The sequence below is a fragment of the Prionailurus viverrinus genome, chromosome C2 (assembly GCF_022837055.1).
Source record: "Prionailurus viverrinus isolate Anna chromosome C2, UM_Priviv_1.0, whole genome shotgun sequence".
NCBI lineage: Eukaryota > Metazoa > Chordata > Mammalia > Carnivora > Felidae > Prionailurus > Prionailurus viverrinus.
The window spans coordinates 16,912,015-16,931,954 of NC_062569.1; the positions used below are offsets into that span (position 1 = coordinate 16,912,015).

Here is a 19,940-nt window from a genome sequence, read left to right on the forward strand (position 1 = left end):
GTCTCCAGACAGTGTGGCTGTCATAACTGGGGGCCGCGACTGGCATTTAGTGGGTAGAGGCCAGGGATGCTTCTAAACATGCGACAATGCACAAGCCTGCCCTGCTCCGCTCCCCTACCCCCAATGGATTCTCTGGCCCAATTTATAAATAGTGCTGAGTTTCAAGAGCCCTGATCTAGGGTAAGGATGCTCCCTGTGAGGAGGCTTTAGGACGAAGCAGTGGGGCAGCAGATAAGATGATCTCCCACAGCGCCGGAGAATCGGACCTGGCATCCCAGCTCACAGAAGGCATAACCCAAGTGCCTAACTCTGCCACATACTAGCAGTCCCTTTAGCTTCCGGAACCTCAGCTTCCCTGATCTGGAAAGTGGACACAGCAAGCATACTTACTACACAGCAGGGTTTCCAATTTGTGAACTCTACACAAAATACAAACACAAAAACAATAGCTAACACTTACTTCTCAGAGTATTTGGGAAAAGATGGGTAAGTCCGATCTTAAGAATGCGACTAACAGAGCCCCTGGGTGGCTCGGCTGGTTGAGCGTCTGACTCCTGATTTAGGCTCAAGTCATGATCTCACGGTTTGTGAGTTCGAGGCCCACGTTGGGCTCTGCACTGACAGTATGGAGCTGCTTGGGATTCTCTCTCTTCCTCTCTCTCTCGGCCCCCCACCCACTCACACCCACTCACTCACGCTCTCAAAATAAATACTTAAAAAAAAAAGATTGTGACTCATGGTTACCTGAGAAAATGACAGAAACGTCTCTAGAGTCTAGTCAAATATTAACATTGTGACAATATTAATAGCTAACCTTTGTGCAGCATGTACTATGAGCCAGCCACTGCCATTAGGTTCTAGGCATATTCCATATTTTAACTCATTTGACCCTAGGAGATTGGCAGACTGAGTATTTCATCTTTACAGGCAGGAAACCGGGGGCACTGTGGTTATGTCACTGTTCAAGACCACACAGATGAGAACCCAGGAGCAGCGATTAGAAGGCAAATGGTCTGGGGTTCAGGAGGGGTGTTCAACCCAGGGGTTGGCGGAAGACAGGGACATCCTTATGACCACAGAACTCCTTCGGCAAGAGGCTGGCAGAATATATAGACTACGTCTAAGACGGACACACAGTTGTCCCAGCATAAGGACCCAAAGTAAAACTGGAAATCTAAAAGAGAAAGCAGCTAACGGTACAGAAATAATGCCCTCTTTTCTTTCCAGTCAGAGCAATAAAGTAGGAAAGTCCCCCAGAAGCAAACACAGGAATTAGAAGGTACACACACACACACACACACACACACACACACACACACACACACACACCCCTCCCACATCTTCCCTGCTGAGAAACCAACCCCCAGCAGGCAGAATGGCAGCAGCTAAAACCGAGGTTCCAGAGGCCTTTGGCAGTGCTCCAAGGGCGTGTTTCTACACACTGTCGGGAGCAGTAACTCGGGCCAAATGTGGCCTGCTCAACTGCCAGAATTTGGGGCTGGCGGTGGGGGACGGAGGGGACAGCTCTGGACGCCCCGCCCCTAAGTTGGTTTTCTCTCTTGCCGGCGGGCCATATATACACTCCTTTAACCGAAGCTTAACTGGCACAAGAATGAAACCAACATCCAAAATTCTAAAGCTGTGCCACAGCCCCCTCAGTCATTGTCTACTGACTTCTAGAAGCAGGACGGCAGTGAACTCCTTCCCTGCACCTCCTGGTTCACTAATAGGAAGATATTGTTAGTGCCGGGGATAAGCATAGCACATCATCAGGTCAAAGGGGTGCACTTGGGTGGCATTTTAAAAGATTCTGGAGCTTCCACATGGAATTAAGCTTATGGAGATGCTGTAACTGTTGTGTTTTTTCTTTTGTAAGTGATTTTTCAAAATTTCTTGAGAAGAATGAGAGGTGCAAAGTGTTTGAATTGTGGTTCCTAAAAAAGAAATTGCTAAAGAAAACTTGAAAGAACAAGGAAATCTTCCCCAATCTTCCACCTCTGAGCGGTCCCCAAGCTCAGGTCTTTTTTGGATATTCCTTCCTTCAAGGGAACTTTCCATCTTTACAGATAAGTCAAGGCATGTGACGGGAAGTGTGAACTCTGAAGCCAGCCTGTCTGGGTTCAAATCCTAATTCTGCTACTTACTATGCGACTGTGAGTGAGCAGCTTGACGTCTCTGAGCTTCCATTTCTCCTTGTAGAAAATGCGAGCGTGCCCCTCATCGGATCACTGTGGGTGTCAGATGATAAACCATTGTGAAGGGACGCAATGACACGCACAAGCGCCAGGTCGGTCACACGTCAGTGTTACACAAGCAGAAGTACCACCATCAAGGATCACACTTGGGCTGGCGAATCTCAGCGTTGTTCACCTTCTCATCGTTCTTGCACACGGTGGACTCGCGTCTTGATTCGCTGACCCTCGCTTCCGCTTTCCTTTCCCAAATGGCCATCCCTCCTTCCAAAAGAGATTCTTGAAAGCCAGGACAAGTGAAGCAGTATGTGTCAGCGTTGTTGCCTTATGCTCTCTCTGAACAGTCCCTTCCTTCCCAGCCTCTCGGGCATTAAGCCAAAGTGCCACTACAGTCCTCTCTTCATGGGTTTCCCGGCCCACCCGCAGTCCCCGCGCAGAGGACCCCCGGAAACCGCTTCTTCACGCCCCGCTCAGGGCTCCTCAGTGCCTGAAAGAGCGCCCAGTACACAGGAGGGACTCGATGAGCATCAGTTGAAGAAAAAACGAGTGAAAGAATGAACTCTGCACAGAAATTCTTCCACGCGGCACCGAGGTAACAAATGATGATGGTTGTGGGCGGTTCGGCGGTTATCCGCCAACAAGCGCGCATTACCTGCCGGTGGGACTTGAGATGTGTTTGCACTCCCGCCACCCCGAGTGCTTGCTTGTGACAAGAGTGTGAAGGAGAGCAGGGATTATCATCATTATCCGTTTTTTCCCGTCCATTAGTCACAGGAGGAAACTGAAGCACAGAGAAGTTAAATGACTTAGCCAAGGTCACACGGCTGGGCCGTGGCTTGATCTAGAATGGGCCTCCTGAATCCACATACAGGCTTACTCTAAACGAGACACAAAGCTGCTTGTTTCTATTCGAAGCCGTGTTATTAATGTGTTGATGTTTTAGGACAAGGTCAGCAAGCTTTTTCTGAAAAGGGCCAGGTAGTAAATATTTTCGGTCTTGTGGACCATATGGTCTCCGTCACAGCGATTCAACTCTGCCACTGTAGGGAGAAGGGAGCACTAGACAAGACGTAAATGAACAGGCGTGGTATGTACCAATAAAACATTATTTAGAAAAGCATATTCCGAGCCAGATTTGGCTTAGTTTCCTGACCCCTGCTTTAAGATAAAGGAAATTAAAACGATCCCTTCTTATGGTAAACTGTACATGTTACTATAAAATCCATGCTTTCCTTTGCTTCCAGGGTAAAGATAGAGTATGACAGCCATATGTCACTGAGATGTGGGAAATATTTTAAGGATGCTAACGCTATAGAGCATACGGTATTTATATGCACTATAAACGTGTAAGGTCTGCACATTTCCTTCAAAACTAACCTCATGTACACATTTTTATTAGTTAGGGAGGTCAATATGTCTATCATAAATACATTTTAAAATTCCTTCCTACATATTCTCTCCACTGGGATTATTTATCGTGGCTTGTTCCCTGGCCCCGAGCCAGGCAGAATATGGGAGTTTTAATACCTTTAATCCATTACATGGATTTTTTTTTTTTTTTAGAGCTCCATAAGACAAAATAAAATGCACTCTCATGGTCATATATGCAATAAACCTGATATGCCACTTAATATTTCATGCCCCATTTTATATTTCAGTTGTGACGGTCCCCAGCTTTCAACATGAACCATGACATATTTTCAGCCATCTTTTTGCTCTGATTTTGTGTGTTTGTTTAGAAAATGAACAGATCACAAACAACAAATCTGAATGGACTCTGAGGGGTGACTATTACTGCTCCCTAATATTCTGAAGGGGCACTGAAATGACTGTTTGCTGACGTAGGCCACCCAGTTCCTTGCAACGTGAACTGGTCACGTTTATTTTTATTAGGCCATGCTACACTGCGTTGACAAGGAGGTGTACATTTATTTTTATGGCTCGTCGTATGGTAAGTGGTCTCCAAAGATGGCCTGGTCAATGAGCCACACCTCCAGGAATCCACACCAACGCGTTAAGGCCCTTCCTCTTGAACCTGAGCTGTTACTCTGATTTCATTCTGATCAACAGAAAGTGGCAAGAGTGATGCTGTGGTACACATAGGGCTAGACCCTAAGAAGCCTGGCAGCTTCCATATGGGTTTCCTGGAATGTTTATTCTAGGGGAAGCCAGGTATGGAGCCCCGTGACCACCGTGCTGTAAGGAAGCCCATGTCATAAGCGGAGGCCATGTGGAGAGAGAGATGCCATGGCAGCCTCCAGCCGTTGCTGCGATGTCAGCTGCGGAAGCGTACATGTGAATGGAGAAGGCTTCTGGAACATCCACCGGGGTCAAACCCATAGACAAGTCTAACCTCAGTCACTTCTTCTTCTTTTTTTAAGTTTATTTATTTATTTTTGAGAGAGAGAGAGAGAGCACAAGCAGGAGAGGGAGAGAAGGAGAGACAGAATCCCATGCAGGCTCCGCGCCGTCAGCGTGGAGCCCGATGTAGGGCTCGAACTCATGAACTGTGAGATCGTGACTGAGCCGAAACCAAGAGTCGGACGCTCAACTGACTGCACCACCTAGGTGCCCCAGCCTCAGTCGCTTCTGACTGCGGCCACGTGTAGGACCCCAAGAGAGACAGAACCTTGAAAGTTAATAAATTGTGTCTTAATCTACACGGTATTTGGGTTGGTCTGTTACATAGCAATACGTTAATTCTATAATTATTAATTAAAGATTATTGGGGGGGGGGCGCGCCTGGGTGGCTCAGTTAAGTGACTGACTCTGGCTCAGGTCATGATCTCGTGGTTCGTGAGTTCAAGCCCCGCGTCGGACTCTGTGCCGACAGCTCAGAGCCTGGAGCCTGCTTCACATTCTGTGTCTCCCTCTCTCTGCCCCTCCCCTGCTCATGCTCAGTCTGTCTCTCTCTCTCTTTCTCTCAAAAATAAATAAACATTAAAAAAATTTTTTTAAAGATTATTTTGGTGGAGCCACAAAGAACCCGCAGAAAGGCTCATTTCAACTCTTTTAGAATCTGGGAGACAATAATTTGACATGGACTGTATACTTTGCATGCATTCCTGCCAGATACAAGAGCAATGGACTAATTCCATCTAAAAAATAATGAAGAAGTTCTGCATAAAAGGAGTATGCTAATTGCTCAGCTACATATTCCAAGACAGTAATGATTAAAATATCATAGAACAAGGCCCTTTAAAATTGTTTTTAGGGGCGCCTGGGTGGCTCGGTCGGTTAAGCGTCCGACTTCGGCTCAGGTCATGATCTCACGGTCCGTGAGTTCGAGCCCCGCGTCGGGCTCTGTGCTGACAGCTCAGAGCCTGGAGCCTGTTTCAGATTCTGTGTCTCCCTCTCTCTCTGCTCCTCCCCTGTTCATGCTCTGTCTCTCTCTGTCTCAAAAATAAAATAAACGTTAAAAAAAAATTAAAAAAATAAATAAGTTTGTTTTTAAAAGTTGGCTGTAATGCAATGTGTCTTCCCCCCCTCCCCAAACTGCTTATAAAGCTCATTCATATCCACCTGAGCCCACATGTGAACACCACCTGCCTGTCACCTGCACACACCCTCTTTTATTTTGAGATGCAGATGTCTGTTTATAGGGTCGTTGTATTTTTATTTGTTCCTCCAGGGGACAGATTGAATTCTCCTCCCCACACTGGACATTGCCGTTCAAAATAATAGCAAAAGACTTGCAGGTAATGGGCTATAATACTCACTTGATACTCACTAAAGGAGGGTTTAGATCACTTGCTCTCTGTTACCTTTCGCGAAACATCTGTTTCATATGAGCCAGTTAAAAGTGCATACATCTGTAAATAATAAGCCTGTGTGTGCACATAATTTAATGAATTAGGACATAAAAAGGAATTGAACAGTAGGGGCACAGCAATTAGAGTAACTGCCCATTTTGTTAAAAATGTATTGTTTCCAGCTTTCACTTGGAAACCCTTTTATTATTCTGTGGGTTCTGAGGCTTCCAACCTTCTTATTGCCCCTTCCTGCAAAGCACATAGGAGTTTACTTTGCATAGTTGGCAGAGGGAAGGCAACCCACATAATGCAAAGCCGGGATGGGAACTTGCAACTGGCTCGCTTCTACTTGGGAGACCGGAGTTGGGTACCTGATCTAGTCTGTGCCTGGGAACTCTCATCCGTAAAATGGTGCGATAACAGGGCTTCCCAGATGACATCGTTCATTCTGTGTACTTGGCAGGCAGTAAGAGCTTCATCAATAATAATTATGATGATGGTGGTTTTGCATTCGAATGAAAATCCATCACAACTTGTGCCCAGGTCCAGGGAACAAACCTCGTTCAAAAGTTTCTCTTGATTGTTAATCTGGTCTTATGTCTATTTACCTTCATCATTTCTAGGGATCGACAATGAAAAGGGGGGAGGAGGGACCATGTCCTGGTTAACAGGAAGGACCATCAGAAAATCTGCTTCTCGGATATCAAAACGAACGCCAGAAGCCCAAGGAAATATCCTGTGCCCATTCAGACCAGTTTTCTGGCTAACGCACTCGTAAGTGCTCGCCATAACCGCCAACCTGAATTTACCAAGTTTTGACAGCTCCCTGGAAGGTTACCTTCAGGTGTTCTGAGTGACTCTAAAACATACAAATGTATCAAGGCGGAAACCATTTGGGATGTTCTGAATTGTAAGTCTGCTACTACTGAACTATTCTCAGCTTAGCTCCTGAGCACCTACTGTGTGCCAGGCACCAGGTTGCAAAGCAGAGCACACATACATGAGGAGCAGAAGAAGGTCTTCCTGGGAGAGACAGGATGGCATTTTCTAGAACACATGGTGAGCCTTCCACAGAGTGTGGCCGGTTCCTCTCTGCCTCCCTTAAGTTTAAGACGTTTCAACTGAGTTGAAAGTAGCTTGGAAATGTTGGAAGATGCTCTGTCCATTTGAAAGTCAACAAGGACACAGGAGCACAGGAATAGAATGTGATGCCACAGCGATGTGATGACTGCAAGAAATATAATTGAAGTCCAGCCCACTGGGATTCTGTGAAAATCCTGGTTTAGCTCTGTAAAATGTTAGTAAAGTAACTGCTATGCATTTGCCAGGCCCCAGGAAAAATAGTTCCACCCAGAAGGAAAACACGTTAAACAATGACTGAAATCCCCACCCTCTGGTATTCTGTTTACGTTCTCCTGCAGTCTATTTACCCTCTACATAAAGAGATAATTAAAGCTCCTTAATAGCAATAGGAAAGAAGAATAATGGCGAAAGGGAAAGAAAGAGAACAAATATTGAAAAAATATTAATGGCTGGAGTATACAGAGCTGCGTTGTTCAATGCAGTAGCCACTAGCCACGTGTAGGTATTGAAACCTTAACAGATTAAAATTAAATCAAATAAAAAATTCAGTTCCTCAGATATATGAGGCCCATATCCAGTGCCACACAAGGCTGGCGGCTACGATACTGGGCAACACAGAACTACAGATCGTTTCCATCACTCTAGGAAGTTCTGGACAGTGCTGATATCTAGTACACTCAAACGGCGGTGTGCTTGACCATATCCACCGACTTAACCACAGTTAATTGAGTACTGACCAGGTACTAAGTACCATACTAGGACTGGAAAACAGAAGGACACAATATCTCATCCCCAAAACGTCCCAGGTTAGTAAGGGAGCCCAGTCAATAAAACAAAACAGAACACACACACACACACACACACACACACACACACACACACACACACACACAGGAGAAATGGGTAGAAACACAGAAAACAAACTGGTAACTTTAATGGTACATATGGTAGTGAGTATCCAAGTGCTTCCCATAAAATCTTTGAGCTTTTCTGTGTTAAAAAAGTTTTTCATAAGAATATAAGGGGGAAGATACCTATTTACTGAATATTACCTATCAGGTACTTTAAATACACTCTTATCTAAGTCTATGGTAAGCTTGCAAGGTAAGCATTGTGGATCCATTTTATAGATGGAACAACTGAGGGGACTGGAGCTCTAGCTTCCACAGCCGAGGCAGCGCATGGGGAATGCCCAACTCCACCATGTGACACACTGCATAGGGCCACGCCGTGCCCCCTGAACACGTGACGGCATCTTACAGGTTCCATTCAGAACCTACTGCGTGACTTCTAGTAAGTCACTTCAATGCATCCATCTGTCTCCATTTCCTCAAAATACGTAATTCAGTAACAATTAGATTTCAAACAAACAAACAAAAACAGGTAGAACATGGCTTACAAAAATCCAAAACAGAGAGCAATACATTTCAGATATCACTGAAATCACTGATATAAGGGCATTATGGGAGAGGCTAACGACCGTCATAATTATTTATGTAAACTTCATCAAGCAGTAATAGTTTTCTTAGGTTTGGGACCCTCTAAAGAAAACAGATACTTTAAAACAGGCGGCGAATTCCAAAAAGGCAATTTAACTTCATCCTCTCTTAGGAAGCTTTCCCCCACCCCGCACCCCGCTTTTTTTTTTTAAGTAACGGATGATATAATAGTGATCCTTAACTATGAGGCACCCCCAGCAGGAATCATTAGCAGCGGTCTCTAGAGGAGGGTTACAGGTGAACTTGGAGAAGACGCAAAGCCTCATTTCTCATCTCTCACCGTCCTGCGATTCCCCGGTAAACACAAGACTCAAGCAGACCCTGACTCCTGTGAGGGACGGAGGGAGGGAAGGGGCCAATGCAGAATTCAGCCACAAAGAGGATGGGACAGGGGACAAAAGAGGCCGTGGCTGCTATCAGAGAAGTAACGCAGTCAGAGGAACCCATGCGAGTTACGGATCCTTACTTCTCTCTTTTCTACATCTCCCCCACGCCAAAACAGTCCGGGGCCCCTACTCGGGTTTGTTAGGGCAGAGAACACGTGCCAGGAATTCTTCACGCAGCTGACGCAGATGACAGACCTAAACTGGAAGTGAGTCAGTCCACACAGACGATGGGGAAAAGCCCTTCCCGTGGCTTCAGCCTCAGCCCTACAACTTACTGTGTGACCTCAGACCCACTCCTCACCTTCTCCGAGACACAACTGCCTCTCCTGTAAAACGAGGAGCATCGTACCTTCCACGCCGGATCAGCGGTGAGGGCCGACTGGCGAGAAGGCATCGACAGGCGGCAGAGGAGAACCGTGGAAACCGCGTAACCAGCCAAAAACCGACGAACGAAAACCCCTCCGTGGTGCTTCGGTGCAGTCTCTATCGTCAGAAGACAATCGTTTCTTTCTTATCGGAAGGCACGCGTGTGACCATCGTTACGGGGAACGGAGGATGGCCGCACTTCCTCTGTCACTGCCCCGTCGAGAGGCAGAGTTTGGGGATGCGGGCTGGCCCCGGTGCCTGCTTCGCCCACAGAGGCGCGAGCGGCTCCGTGCCAGCCCTGGATCTGGCCCTTCAGAGGGCTGGGGGCTTCCGCTTCCTCCCTCCCTCTCCGATCATTGCTGCCCTGCTGGGACAAGCACGAGCCACGTGCAGCCGCTCGAGTCGACAGGCCCAGCTGAGCTCCCTGCCAACGAGAGCGACGCGCACCGCCAGCCAGGGGAGTGAGCCTGCCGGGACTTGGAGAGACGCAGGCCTCAGCTGACAGCGTGTGGAGCAGAAGACCTGCCCAGCTGAGCCCGGTCCATCTACAGACTAATGAGATAATAAATTGTTAGGCCACTAAGTTTCGGGGGCGGCTTGGCACGGAGCAGGAAGTCACGGGAACAATGATCGAGAGATAAGCGATCGTTTTCTTAAAAGCCAGTCTAATCAGACCCACCCCAAAAGAACATCATTTAACAAACACTCCGGAAATATCCACATAAGGGTCTTCCAGAAGCAACTTTGGAAGGTACGCGTTCATTCCAGCGCTCCCTACACCACGTTTGGAAATTACCCGTGAGGCCTCCACTCGGGAGAACCTCTTGCCTGCTCCTGTGGCAAAGATGTTCCACCCGCCCGGTCCCTCACCTGCAGCAGCGGTGGTTCTCGGGGGTGTTTCAGTTCTTCCCGTGATCAGACTCATGTTCAAAGTCCCGAGGAGATACTTGTGTTGGTGTTATATAAGAGGGTTGTGTCACAGGGACTTGTGTATGCAATTTCTCCAGACATTAGGAGTCCAGAGAGAGCAGGGACAGGGTAGGAATCATGTTGGTGTCACCCAGAGAACATATCAGGGAGCCTGGGACATGGCAGACACCCAAGAGCTGTTTGGTGAGTGACCCCACAAGATCGAATCCACCGGTGAGCAATGAAAACGGACTGTACCCCAGACAGCATCTCTGGGTGAAGTCGCACTGTGGCAGTTTCATAGGTGACAAGGCTCCCCTGTAAAAGTCGGTCCTCTGTAGTAAATCTGGGGGCTTGGTAAATGGATGCCACCGAATCAGGGCCCGTGTTACCCAAATGGTGACAGAAACGGGACGGACTGTGACCCAGGTTATGAGCCACAGACAGAGGAACCTTTTCGTCAAGGAAAAGAGGTACCAACTAAAAAAGCAGGTTCGCTATGAGCGGAGACACGTGAGCCACAGGTGTCATGCTGGAGTCAGAGCACAAGTCTACTCCGTGGCTTCTGTTATGTTTTCTGGGCGAGAATAGACTCCTCATTTACGTGAGCTCTGATCTTTCTACAAATCCTGCACCGTAGACATCATTATTCCCATTTCATAGCTGTGGAAATCGATCCTGGGTCAAGGCGGGCTACTTTCATTATCTCAGACCATCGGGCAGTGGCAGGGAATACAGGTGGAGAGGTACACGGGAGGGTACGAGATGTGAGTGGGCACGCAGAGCAGAAGCAGTCAAACTTTCAGAGAGTGACAACTCTTCACAGCCTCTGGTCTGAGAGCAAGAAAATCATTATACCTTCCTGTGTATAGAGCTCTGGATGGACAGGTGATAGGAGAACCTTTGCAAGAGCATGTGCAACTTGCGGCCACTAGAAGCCCAGCATGGGTTTCTGGAAACTCTTGCCCAAGTAGCAGAGAGATGCCCTGTTCATCTACATCCTCCAACTTTCTCTGCAAATCCAAACCTGTTCATCCTATCTCTAATTCCTATTGTTCCCTCTGATAAGCAGGGCCCCAGTGAACAATTAAAGCTTTCAATAAATAATCTCTAAGCACATTCATTTGATTGACTGTTATTTGATACAGCAGTTAGTTTCAATGGGGCAGTTAATATTGATCACATAAAGTACTCCAGACAAACATGAAACAGTTCCAGAACTCCATGGATTATTACCCTTTATCTGCCAGTCATCTGGGTTACTTGTAATGGTCACGGAATTTAAAATCAATAATAACAATTAGTGTTCTGTACACCAAAACGGATGAATCATGTGAAATGGGTTTTCATATAAAATCAAAGGTAAGGCAGACTGCACCCTGGAAAAAGGCTCTCTGAATTTCCGGTACACATTTGGCAAGGTACTTTCGGGCAAGTGTTCCAAACAGGCAGCAGGAGAGAAAGAAAGGTATTTAGGAGGAGAGGTGGCTGTAAAAGCCCACGTGAAACCCCTGACAGTCCTCATCCAAAGAGATGAAGTATAAAAGATAAAAGTGACCAAAAGGAGTGCTAACAAGCATAGTGAAATTAATGGGACTGGCAATTTGCTTCCTCTGAGATGCGCTTCTGGCTACCTTTTTCGGCTTCTGATTCATAGGCATTAATTGTGATTTTTTCGTAATAAAATGGCAGCAACGCTATTTTAGCACCATGGCACCAGTGCTGTTAATGTCTGGATAATTAAAATGCAAAGCAACAGAGAAACGTTTCATCATTAAACTGTAACCAGCGCACTATGTGAAATCATCCATTCCAAAGACTTGTTTTTCATCAATTATTTGTTATTTATCTGATGTAAATATAAGAAGGACTAATTAAAATGTATGCCTTTTTATACAGCTTCTTGTCATTAAAGCCAATGAAAGCATTCTGAGGACCATAATGAAATAATTATGTTTGCCTTTAAGAATTCTCTTCAATAACACATGGCAGTACTGAGCTAAATTAAAACATCAGGAACTAAATTTCGCTTGCCTCCATTTCCATTTTAGTTAATTATACCCCCAAGCTTTTCAATAGACCAGACCCTAAAAAATCTTTTGAAGCTGAAACAGGCTTCAGATCACCAGCCTTTTTATAATTATGGACCTTGATAACAAGACATAGGTACCGTAGCCCCAAAAGCTTTACAATTTTTGAGAGGAGGCGTGGGTTAGACGAGGTCTTCATTTGCTCTGGAAATCAGAGAAAAACTGAGATAAACGTGATCCAAATCTTCTCCTCCCAGTTAACGGATGTCCCCGTCTTATCTGGTCTTGCCTGCATTATTTCTACCCGAGTATTTTGGATTCAGCTATTTGGATTTTTCTGATTTGGTAAACTGTGATCTGTGGTGAACGGTCATTGATCAATCATAACAAAACCAAACATTTCACTACATCTGAGTCAAATTAGGAGAGTAACCCCTTATTCAATACTTAAAACAACAACAACAACAACAATTATCTTTAAGAAAAGAGTAGACTCACGAGAACCTATAAACTTGAAAAAATAAAAACCGGCTCTTTCATTCAAGTTTCTCCCCCAGACCTCAAATCGCAGATACTTGCAAAGGCAAGAATAATGTGAGTTTAAGAAAAAAGGAAGACCGAAAGAGGAGAGCAAACACTGCTGGGGGCTGTCAGGGCTGGTGGCAAATGAAATGGCTTTAGCAAAGCTGTCTGTCATATGATGCGGATGGGGGTGGGAACCTGGTACTTAGGAAAGTAAATAGGAATACCAGGGATTAACTCTGACAATGTGAATTCCTTCCCATTTTGTTATACAGAGGGAGTTGGCGGGGTTCATGGGGGATAGGATTTGGGGACTGCTGCAGAGACCTTCTCCCGACACATCGACACATCGGAGGGAAACTGTGGACAGCTGGCAAACAAGGATCTATTCTAGGACAACATAAAATTGCAATTATACTCTCAGAATCTGCTTTTATTAAAATCACTCCCACCCAAGTGACTCTTTGTTCTGTTTAGAGAAATTTCCTTTGGGGCGTGAGGGACGTACGTGGTCACCCACTGTCACTCCTGTTAAAATTAGCTTTCCTCGTGCCTCCACCCCCCCCCCACCCCCCCCACCCACCCCCCCCCCCCCCCCCCCCCGGCTGGTTCAGTGTGTCAGCAATGGGGGAGGCCTGGAGACTCCTGGAATCCATGTGCCCTGACTAGAGGAAATGCTTGGCCAGGCTGGCTTGCCTGGCTGACGTCAGTTCCTGTTGTCCTCGCCTTATCGTGCAGGGGACCAAGAGTCTTATCTTACTGAATGGCCCCCCTTTCAGCTCCCCACCCTGCAAGTCCAGAGAAAAAAAAGCAAGTCAGCAGTTCCATTGCCTGTTTGAATTCTCCTCTAAGAAGCTCTGAAAGCTCAAGATAAATAATATAATACCTGCAGACTCACCCTTACTGCTTCCTAGGTCGGGAGAACTTGTACAACTTTATTTTTTATTCATTTAAAGGGGTTCGGGGGTGTGGGGTGAGGCGGGGATTATGGTTCTTAACGACGAAGTAAGGAAGCCAGAAAGGAAAAGAGGAGAATTCGGGGCAACATATTGACTGATGAGGTTGTGTCATTAGATCTTACAGATGGGGAAGGTTATCTCATGTCCTATTTAACAAGAGGTACTTAGGCCAAGCCACTTACAGACAGGATACTGATAAATCTGGAACCTGAGTTCACTCCACTCTCCTTTCTCCATCACCGCCCGTTTCAACTTTTTAAGGAGAAGCTAGCCAAGAACTGATACAGCTTTGTTCATAGTAATTCAATTTAATAATTCTCTCCCTCCCCCCACTCCCAATACATACAACATGCTGGGATGAGAACCACAGTCATTGTACTTAAATCAGGTTTTGCAGGGGATGCCTTCCACTTACAGAACTACAGTGTGCCACAAAAGGAATTCATGTTCAGAAGGATGACCCAGAAGCACAAGGCGATCTTCAGTCATAATGGAAAAATTAAGCTGTGAGCGCTCTAGCTATATTGACCAGAGAATCCAAACAAAGACATTCTGTGCCACTCCTGGGTTCAAGGGGCAGCCTTGGAAATCTCGTAATATTGAAATATCTGGCATATTTCAATGATTTATGTGGGAATTGTGGCAGTATATCTGAAAGTGGGTTACTCTAGAAAATCAGAGACGTACGATTGCCCTAACTACACTATAATCTGAAAGGCAAGATCCTACATTAATATCCTTTGGAAAGGTTTTCAGCCAAGATTTTTCTGATTAACCTTCCTCAAAAGCTCCCATTTCTGAAAGAATGTATTTAATTGATAGTTAACTGAATCTCTAGTAGAACATTTAAAGTAGAAAAATGTCATTTAAAGATAAATTTATTGGCACTTACATGCAACTCAAACTCTATAGAAGATTCTTTTTAAGATGTTCTAAAATGAATACTGCATTTACTGTTTAATAAGCCCTATGTGATTTGAAGAGCGTTTTATATTTTGCACCTTGGTTTCACATCTCCATCTTTCTCCTTGAGAGTAACTCTCTGATTTAAAAAATTCCTAGCCTTTTATAAAAAAAAAAAAAAAATATCTGATTTCAAAGATTATAAATGCCTTGAGAGCAGAAGTTACAATCTTTATCATTCATCGTGTATTTCTCTTCCGAGATAGTTTACTGATGCTCGTGGAATGTACAAAAGGGAAAACGGTAAGATTTTCTTCCCTTTTCAATCATCCCAGGGGCTTAATATGTTGAAGGCAAATTACAAGCATCGGATATCCAGAAGAACTTTCTTTTACTTTTTGGTTTTAAAGAAAAGTTCATGACAATACTGACTGGTTATATATGGTCAGAGCCAGGCTTCCAGAAATGAGAAGAAAACTTTTGATTCAGATCGGTTAGCCTATCAGAAATGGCCATTCTGGTCATTTATCTAATTAGGACAAAAAAAAAAAAAAAAAAGGCCTCTTTCAAAACAACGGCTTTGCATTTGGGCTGGCAAATCAAATTCTAACTGGCGCTTCCAGACCAATTCCATAGCCGAAGTTTAAGCGGACAGACGTGTTACCTCTCCTGTTTTATTTTCTGGAATCTACAATTTTCTGGCGATAAAATTTAAACTCATGTGGTTTTTTTTTCCTTCTAGTTTACACATCAATACCTCCCTACCCAAAGTACCAAGTTATCAGCATGTGTACAAAATTTTAGTATTTCTTTTTTTTTTTTCCTACAGGGAAGGAAAACTTGGTGAAATTTCCACTTATTTTCAGACGACCCTATCCTGCACTCTGAGATGTAAGCAAAAGTCCCTTTTCTTTCTCCTTTCTGATGGTATTAGTTACCACTGTCATGTGGCTGAGAAGCAGAAAATTATGTCCTACTTTAGAAAAACAATTGAGCCTTTTCATCGAAATATTTATTCAAAACCCCATTCAATTCATACGGTGGCTGTCAGTCTTTACTTAGTCTCTCTTTCAGTGGGTATCTTTGATTTTGCCACTTTGACCCCAATTTATAGCTCACTAGGAGAGGATTTGGATACTGTTTAATACTTAAAATTCAGGTCCCAGGGCTTTGAGAAGGGAACTTTTCTTCCTTCCTTAATCACACATCACTGTTTGTTTTTAAAAAAGACTTCTCCTCATTAATGGGCAAAATACGATTTCAAAAAGAAAATATTTCTTTTCTCTTTTTTCTTTTGATGTGCTGAGTATGTAGAGGACAGGGAAGAAGGCCAAGAAGTTGTCACACTCATGATTTCACCGAAAGCAACTATATTTAGACCACAAATATTAGGATTTATCCTATGCCCACTGAGCAATTAATGCTGAAAACATCTGGAGCAGGCCCTAAAACCAAGATAATCCACGAGGCATCTGAATACAAACTTTGTGACTATGATACCTTCCAGGGGCAGTCTTAAATCGTATTATTTATACCACATTCCCTTAGTAGCCCGCTAATCCTGACTTCAAATTTTTATAACAAGCAATTCACAGGCCCTACTCAAACCGGTAGCTGGTTCGCATGCCATTTTTCTGTCATTAAAATTACAAAAGAAACTAAAAAGAATATTCTAACACCTTTCAAAGACGGCTTCTGGTGCGTTTTACATTCAAAGGGTTTACTCTGATTACTACACACACACACACACACACACACACACACACACACACGAAAAAACAGAATCTCAAGGCAGAAAATACTTTTGGTTGGATTTAGTACGATTTTTTTTTTTCTCCTTGCCCACTGTTTCCTCTGTGTTAAGAGCGTAAACAGATCTGCTTCTCGTCAAAACAGTCATTAAGTACAATGGAAAAGCTTGTGGTTTTTATGCTCTTTTTTATCCAAACGAAGCCCTAATATGCTTTTATTTCACAAGTCCTAAGTAGCTATGCCACCCTGAACCAAACACCATGTGGCAGACATTTGTTAGAATTTTTATTTATGCTTAAAAACTTAATCTCTTGAACAACTAAACGCAGGGTCATAAAGTGGTTTATGGAGGATAAAGCAACTCTCTGCAGGGGCAAAAGCAATTTTTACAATTTATTCATTTAGCCTATAGCTGGGGTGTGCTTTTCCAGCCCTTGCGAAATTGACCACAATAAACACTAATTGCTTTGCTTACAAAAATAAGACACTGGAATTTCTGAAATCCCTTTGTCAAATGCCTTTATTTACTTTTTCTAATGCAAGTTTCTTTGATTAGCTGAACTTTGCTGTTATCGACACTTCTTGCTTATCGGCTGGCCCTAGGCAAATGACACATTCACCACTCGCTCTCCCCAGATAAGGCAAATCCCTTGTTTAACTTGTTCAAGAACAAACAAAGCTTTTCCCCCTACTCCTACAACTTAATAGGCATGTTTGGAGGGTTAATTACAAAGGGAGACTGTCTACTTGTAAAGGCTCTATTAAGTCTAATAGCTTTCCGCCAAGGGTCCTGAACATTTTTTTCCCCTTCGTTAAAAAATAGGTCTTACAGAACTTTTTCTTGTACCAAAAAGTTTTCTCAAGAGCTCCGGTTCCCTGAGATTCCAAGTGAAATTGTTCACATTGTTTTAACTGCTACAGAGGACAGGTCTCAAAGATCTCTTGGTGGGTTGTACAATTATTTTGTAACTCAGTTTCTTTGACTTCTTCAGAAAGAACACAGGCAACAGGAAAGAGAAGGCATTTGGGATGAAGACGCCTTCTGAAAATTATTTTCTTTTTGCCCTGGTTATGGCTCTAACAAATATTAAGTCAGACAGCCAATCGGTTGGCATCAAATGGTTATTGATTTTTCAGCTACAAACCTGTTGATTTCCTGGCCCAAGTAGCAAGTCTTTATTGCTAAGAAAAAGTTTCACAGAGAGCAATTTACATCTGGTCACTGTCCCCGTTCTCTCCCTTTTCTTCTCCCTCTTTACATAAGCCACCATGTTATTAGGAAAACTCAATTTCTTCCAGTTAAACTTTGACCTCTTTGAAAACAAAGATTTAAAATGTCATTTTCAGGCTAATGCGCCAATGAATTGTCAAATAAAGTACTAAAAACATTTTGATAGATAGCTGAGCCATTTATCTAAATCACTGTCAGGGGGGCGATGCATCCTGCAGGCTCCCACCACAGCCACCCGAACGTGGGATTTTTCTGGGACTTCTGGTCATTTCTCAAGCCTGCAGCCACACTACTGTTGACCAGATGCGTGCCTCGGCATCGTGTCAGGATCAGATAACCAAATAGTCAATATTTTTTTAAAAAACTGGGCTACTCCACTTAGATTTCCTTCCCTTTAAATGATGTCCAGGTTCTGGGCTGAATTGCAAGATATGGAAATAATGGATGGCTCAGCCCAAGGGGTGTTCATTGCCAGTAGTTTTCTAGCAAAACAGCAACTTCTTAGAGCAACAAAGTGACTCGGAAAGGTGGCAGCAGGGTCAATGCTAAGAAATATTGCCTTTCCTTAGCAAGGAAAACATTGGAAGCAGCAGCTTTAACGGGTGGTTTATGAACTGCAAGAGCAGGAGCCACCCTAATTAGGCTAAATTCCTTGCAAGGACGATGTCATATTTTAATTACTTTGGACTGCTGAAACACACAAGGGGGGGATATATACAACTAGCAGCTAATCCAAAGAACAGCAAAGTTAAATTCCCCTCTGCATACATCTTAGTAAAAACTGCACAATGTGTCAAATTGCCTTACTTGAAGAATGTTTCAAAGTCCTGTGGTCACACTCTACTTCCCCCCCTCCCACCCCCCCACTCCATGCATCTTTTTAAAACTGTTTTCAAGAGACTGTAAGGTTGGTAAGGAGAGGAGCGGGGGATCGGGAGGGGCTGTTTGGGAAGAAAACATCTAACAGGAAATTTTCAGCAAGAGGGAATCAATATGCACGCCAGCATATCACACCCTTTCAGCATTAAATCATTAAATCCTTTGTCTTGCTACCAATGCAGTTTGTTTCCAATGTCTTTATTGCATGCAAGAGAGACAATTCATTTTTTTTTTCTTGGTAGAAGAAGGGAAAAAATAAACCTACATTGAGCAGTGTGCCGATGCTGCCATTCGGTTTGGGTCAATCCACTGAAGCATGCTTTGAGAGCTTTCTCCTGGAGCATGCAGGAAGACGGACTCGCAGTGTAGAAATCCAGGATTTGCCCAGGACTCACTGACAGAACATCCATACAGTCAAACATGATCTCCCCTGCACCGAATGTCTGCAAAAGTGCTTATCCTCTAGGTGTGGAGGCAAATGGCATAGAAAAGTCCACCCAACTCCATCAAACTCTGCCCCTTTTTTGGCACGTAGGCTGTTGGTCTTTTTCCCAGCCCCGAATCATGAATTATGACAGACAAGCCAGCTAAAAGCCTGTAATTGATCCAAATGATCATTTACCATTTTCCAGGCTTGCTCGGCCAATCCAGCCGGGGCGGGGGTTCCCAGAAAGATCCCAAGTTCTCCTTCCAAGCAAATGCCTGCAAAAAGCCTTCCGAATGCGGTCCGGATCCTACCCCGACGGTGCCCAGACAAACCCTGCCCGGCTCGCTCGCGTCCTCGGCATCCCAGTCCTCAAACAGCTCGCATGGGGGAATTCTGGTCCCCCCTTTGGCAAAGAATAGACCCTCCTGCCTCTGAACAGCTCACTTCCTACTACTTCTGTCACACAGAATGAAAGATTGAATTGCCTAATATATGCGAGTGAACTTTCGGTGAACCCTTCCCGGGCTGCTAACCTTCAAATGACCCAACGAGTCTGACATCACCAACTCCCAGGATTCTCACAGAGCTTAAAAACTCCCAGCAGCCCTGCAAAAGCAGACAGCCAGAGAGGCAGCGGGCGAGCGCGCAAGCCGCCTCTTTCTTTCCCATTTCTCACCTGAACAACAATGCAAGAAGTGCTTTTAAAACGGGCAGGGGAGGAGCCGGGACACCGCTCCGGGCTCACGTAGAGCGCCAACTTCTCTCCCTTTCCGCCTTTTTATCCGCCGCGGGCTTAGCTTGGAAGCGCGTGTCCCCCTCGCCCGCTCGCCTCCTGCCCACCCCCGCGCCCCCAGCCCACCCTCCACCCTTTAAATTCCTCCGTGCGCCCGCCTGGCTGTTACATTCCTCGTAACTTATGTGTTTTTCCACTCCCGAAAAAGCACATGCAAGCCCTCAACTGTAGAGCCGAGAGGAGAGCTACTCCTCGGGGAAGCCTTGGGTTGAGAAACTTTCCATTTGATTCTTTCTTTTTTTTTTTTTTTAAAAATA

At 44.7% G+C, this 19,940-nt stretch overlaps 1 protein-coding gene across 3 annotated transcripts in view; it reads right to left on the reverse strand.

Annotated features, from left to right (window-relative positions):
* Nucleotides 1-19,390, reverse strand: part of RARB (retinoic acid receptor beta) — a 174,190-nt gene extending 154,800 nt beyond the window's left edge. For 2 of the 3 annotated variants that reach the window (XR_007155534.1, XM_047874386.1), the window contains exon 1: nucleotides 18,729-19,390. Coding sequence is in view for 1 of the 3 variants with exons in the window: in XM_047874386.1 (XP_047730342.1) it covers nucleotides 18,729-18,885 (157 nt within the window). In the remaining 2 variants the exon portion in view is untranslated. Of the gene's footprint in view, nucleotides 1-5,884; nucleotides 5,893-18,728 lie in introns of those variants that run through there. The other variant, XM_047874387.1, reaches the window with a different exon arrangement.
* Nucleotides 19,391-19,940: the final 550 nt, after the last annotated feature.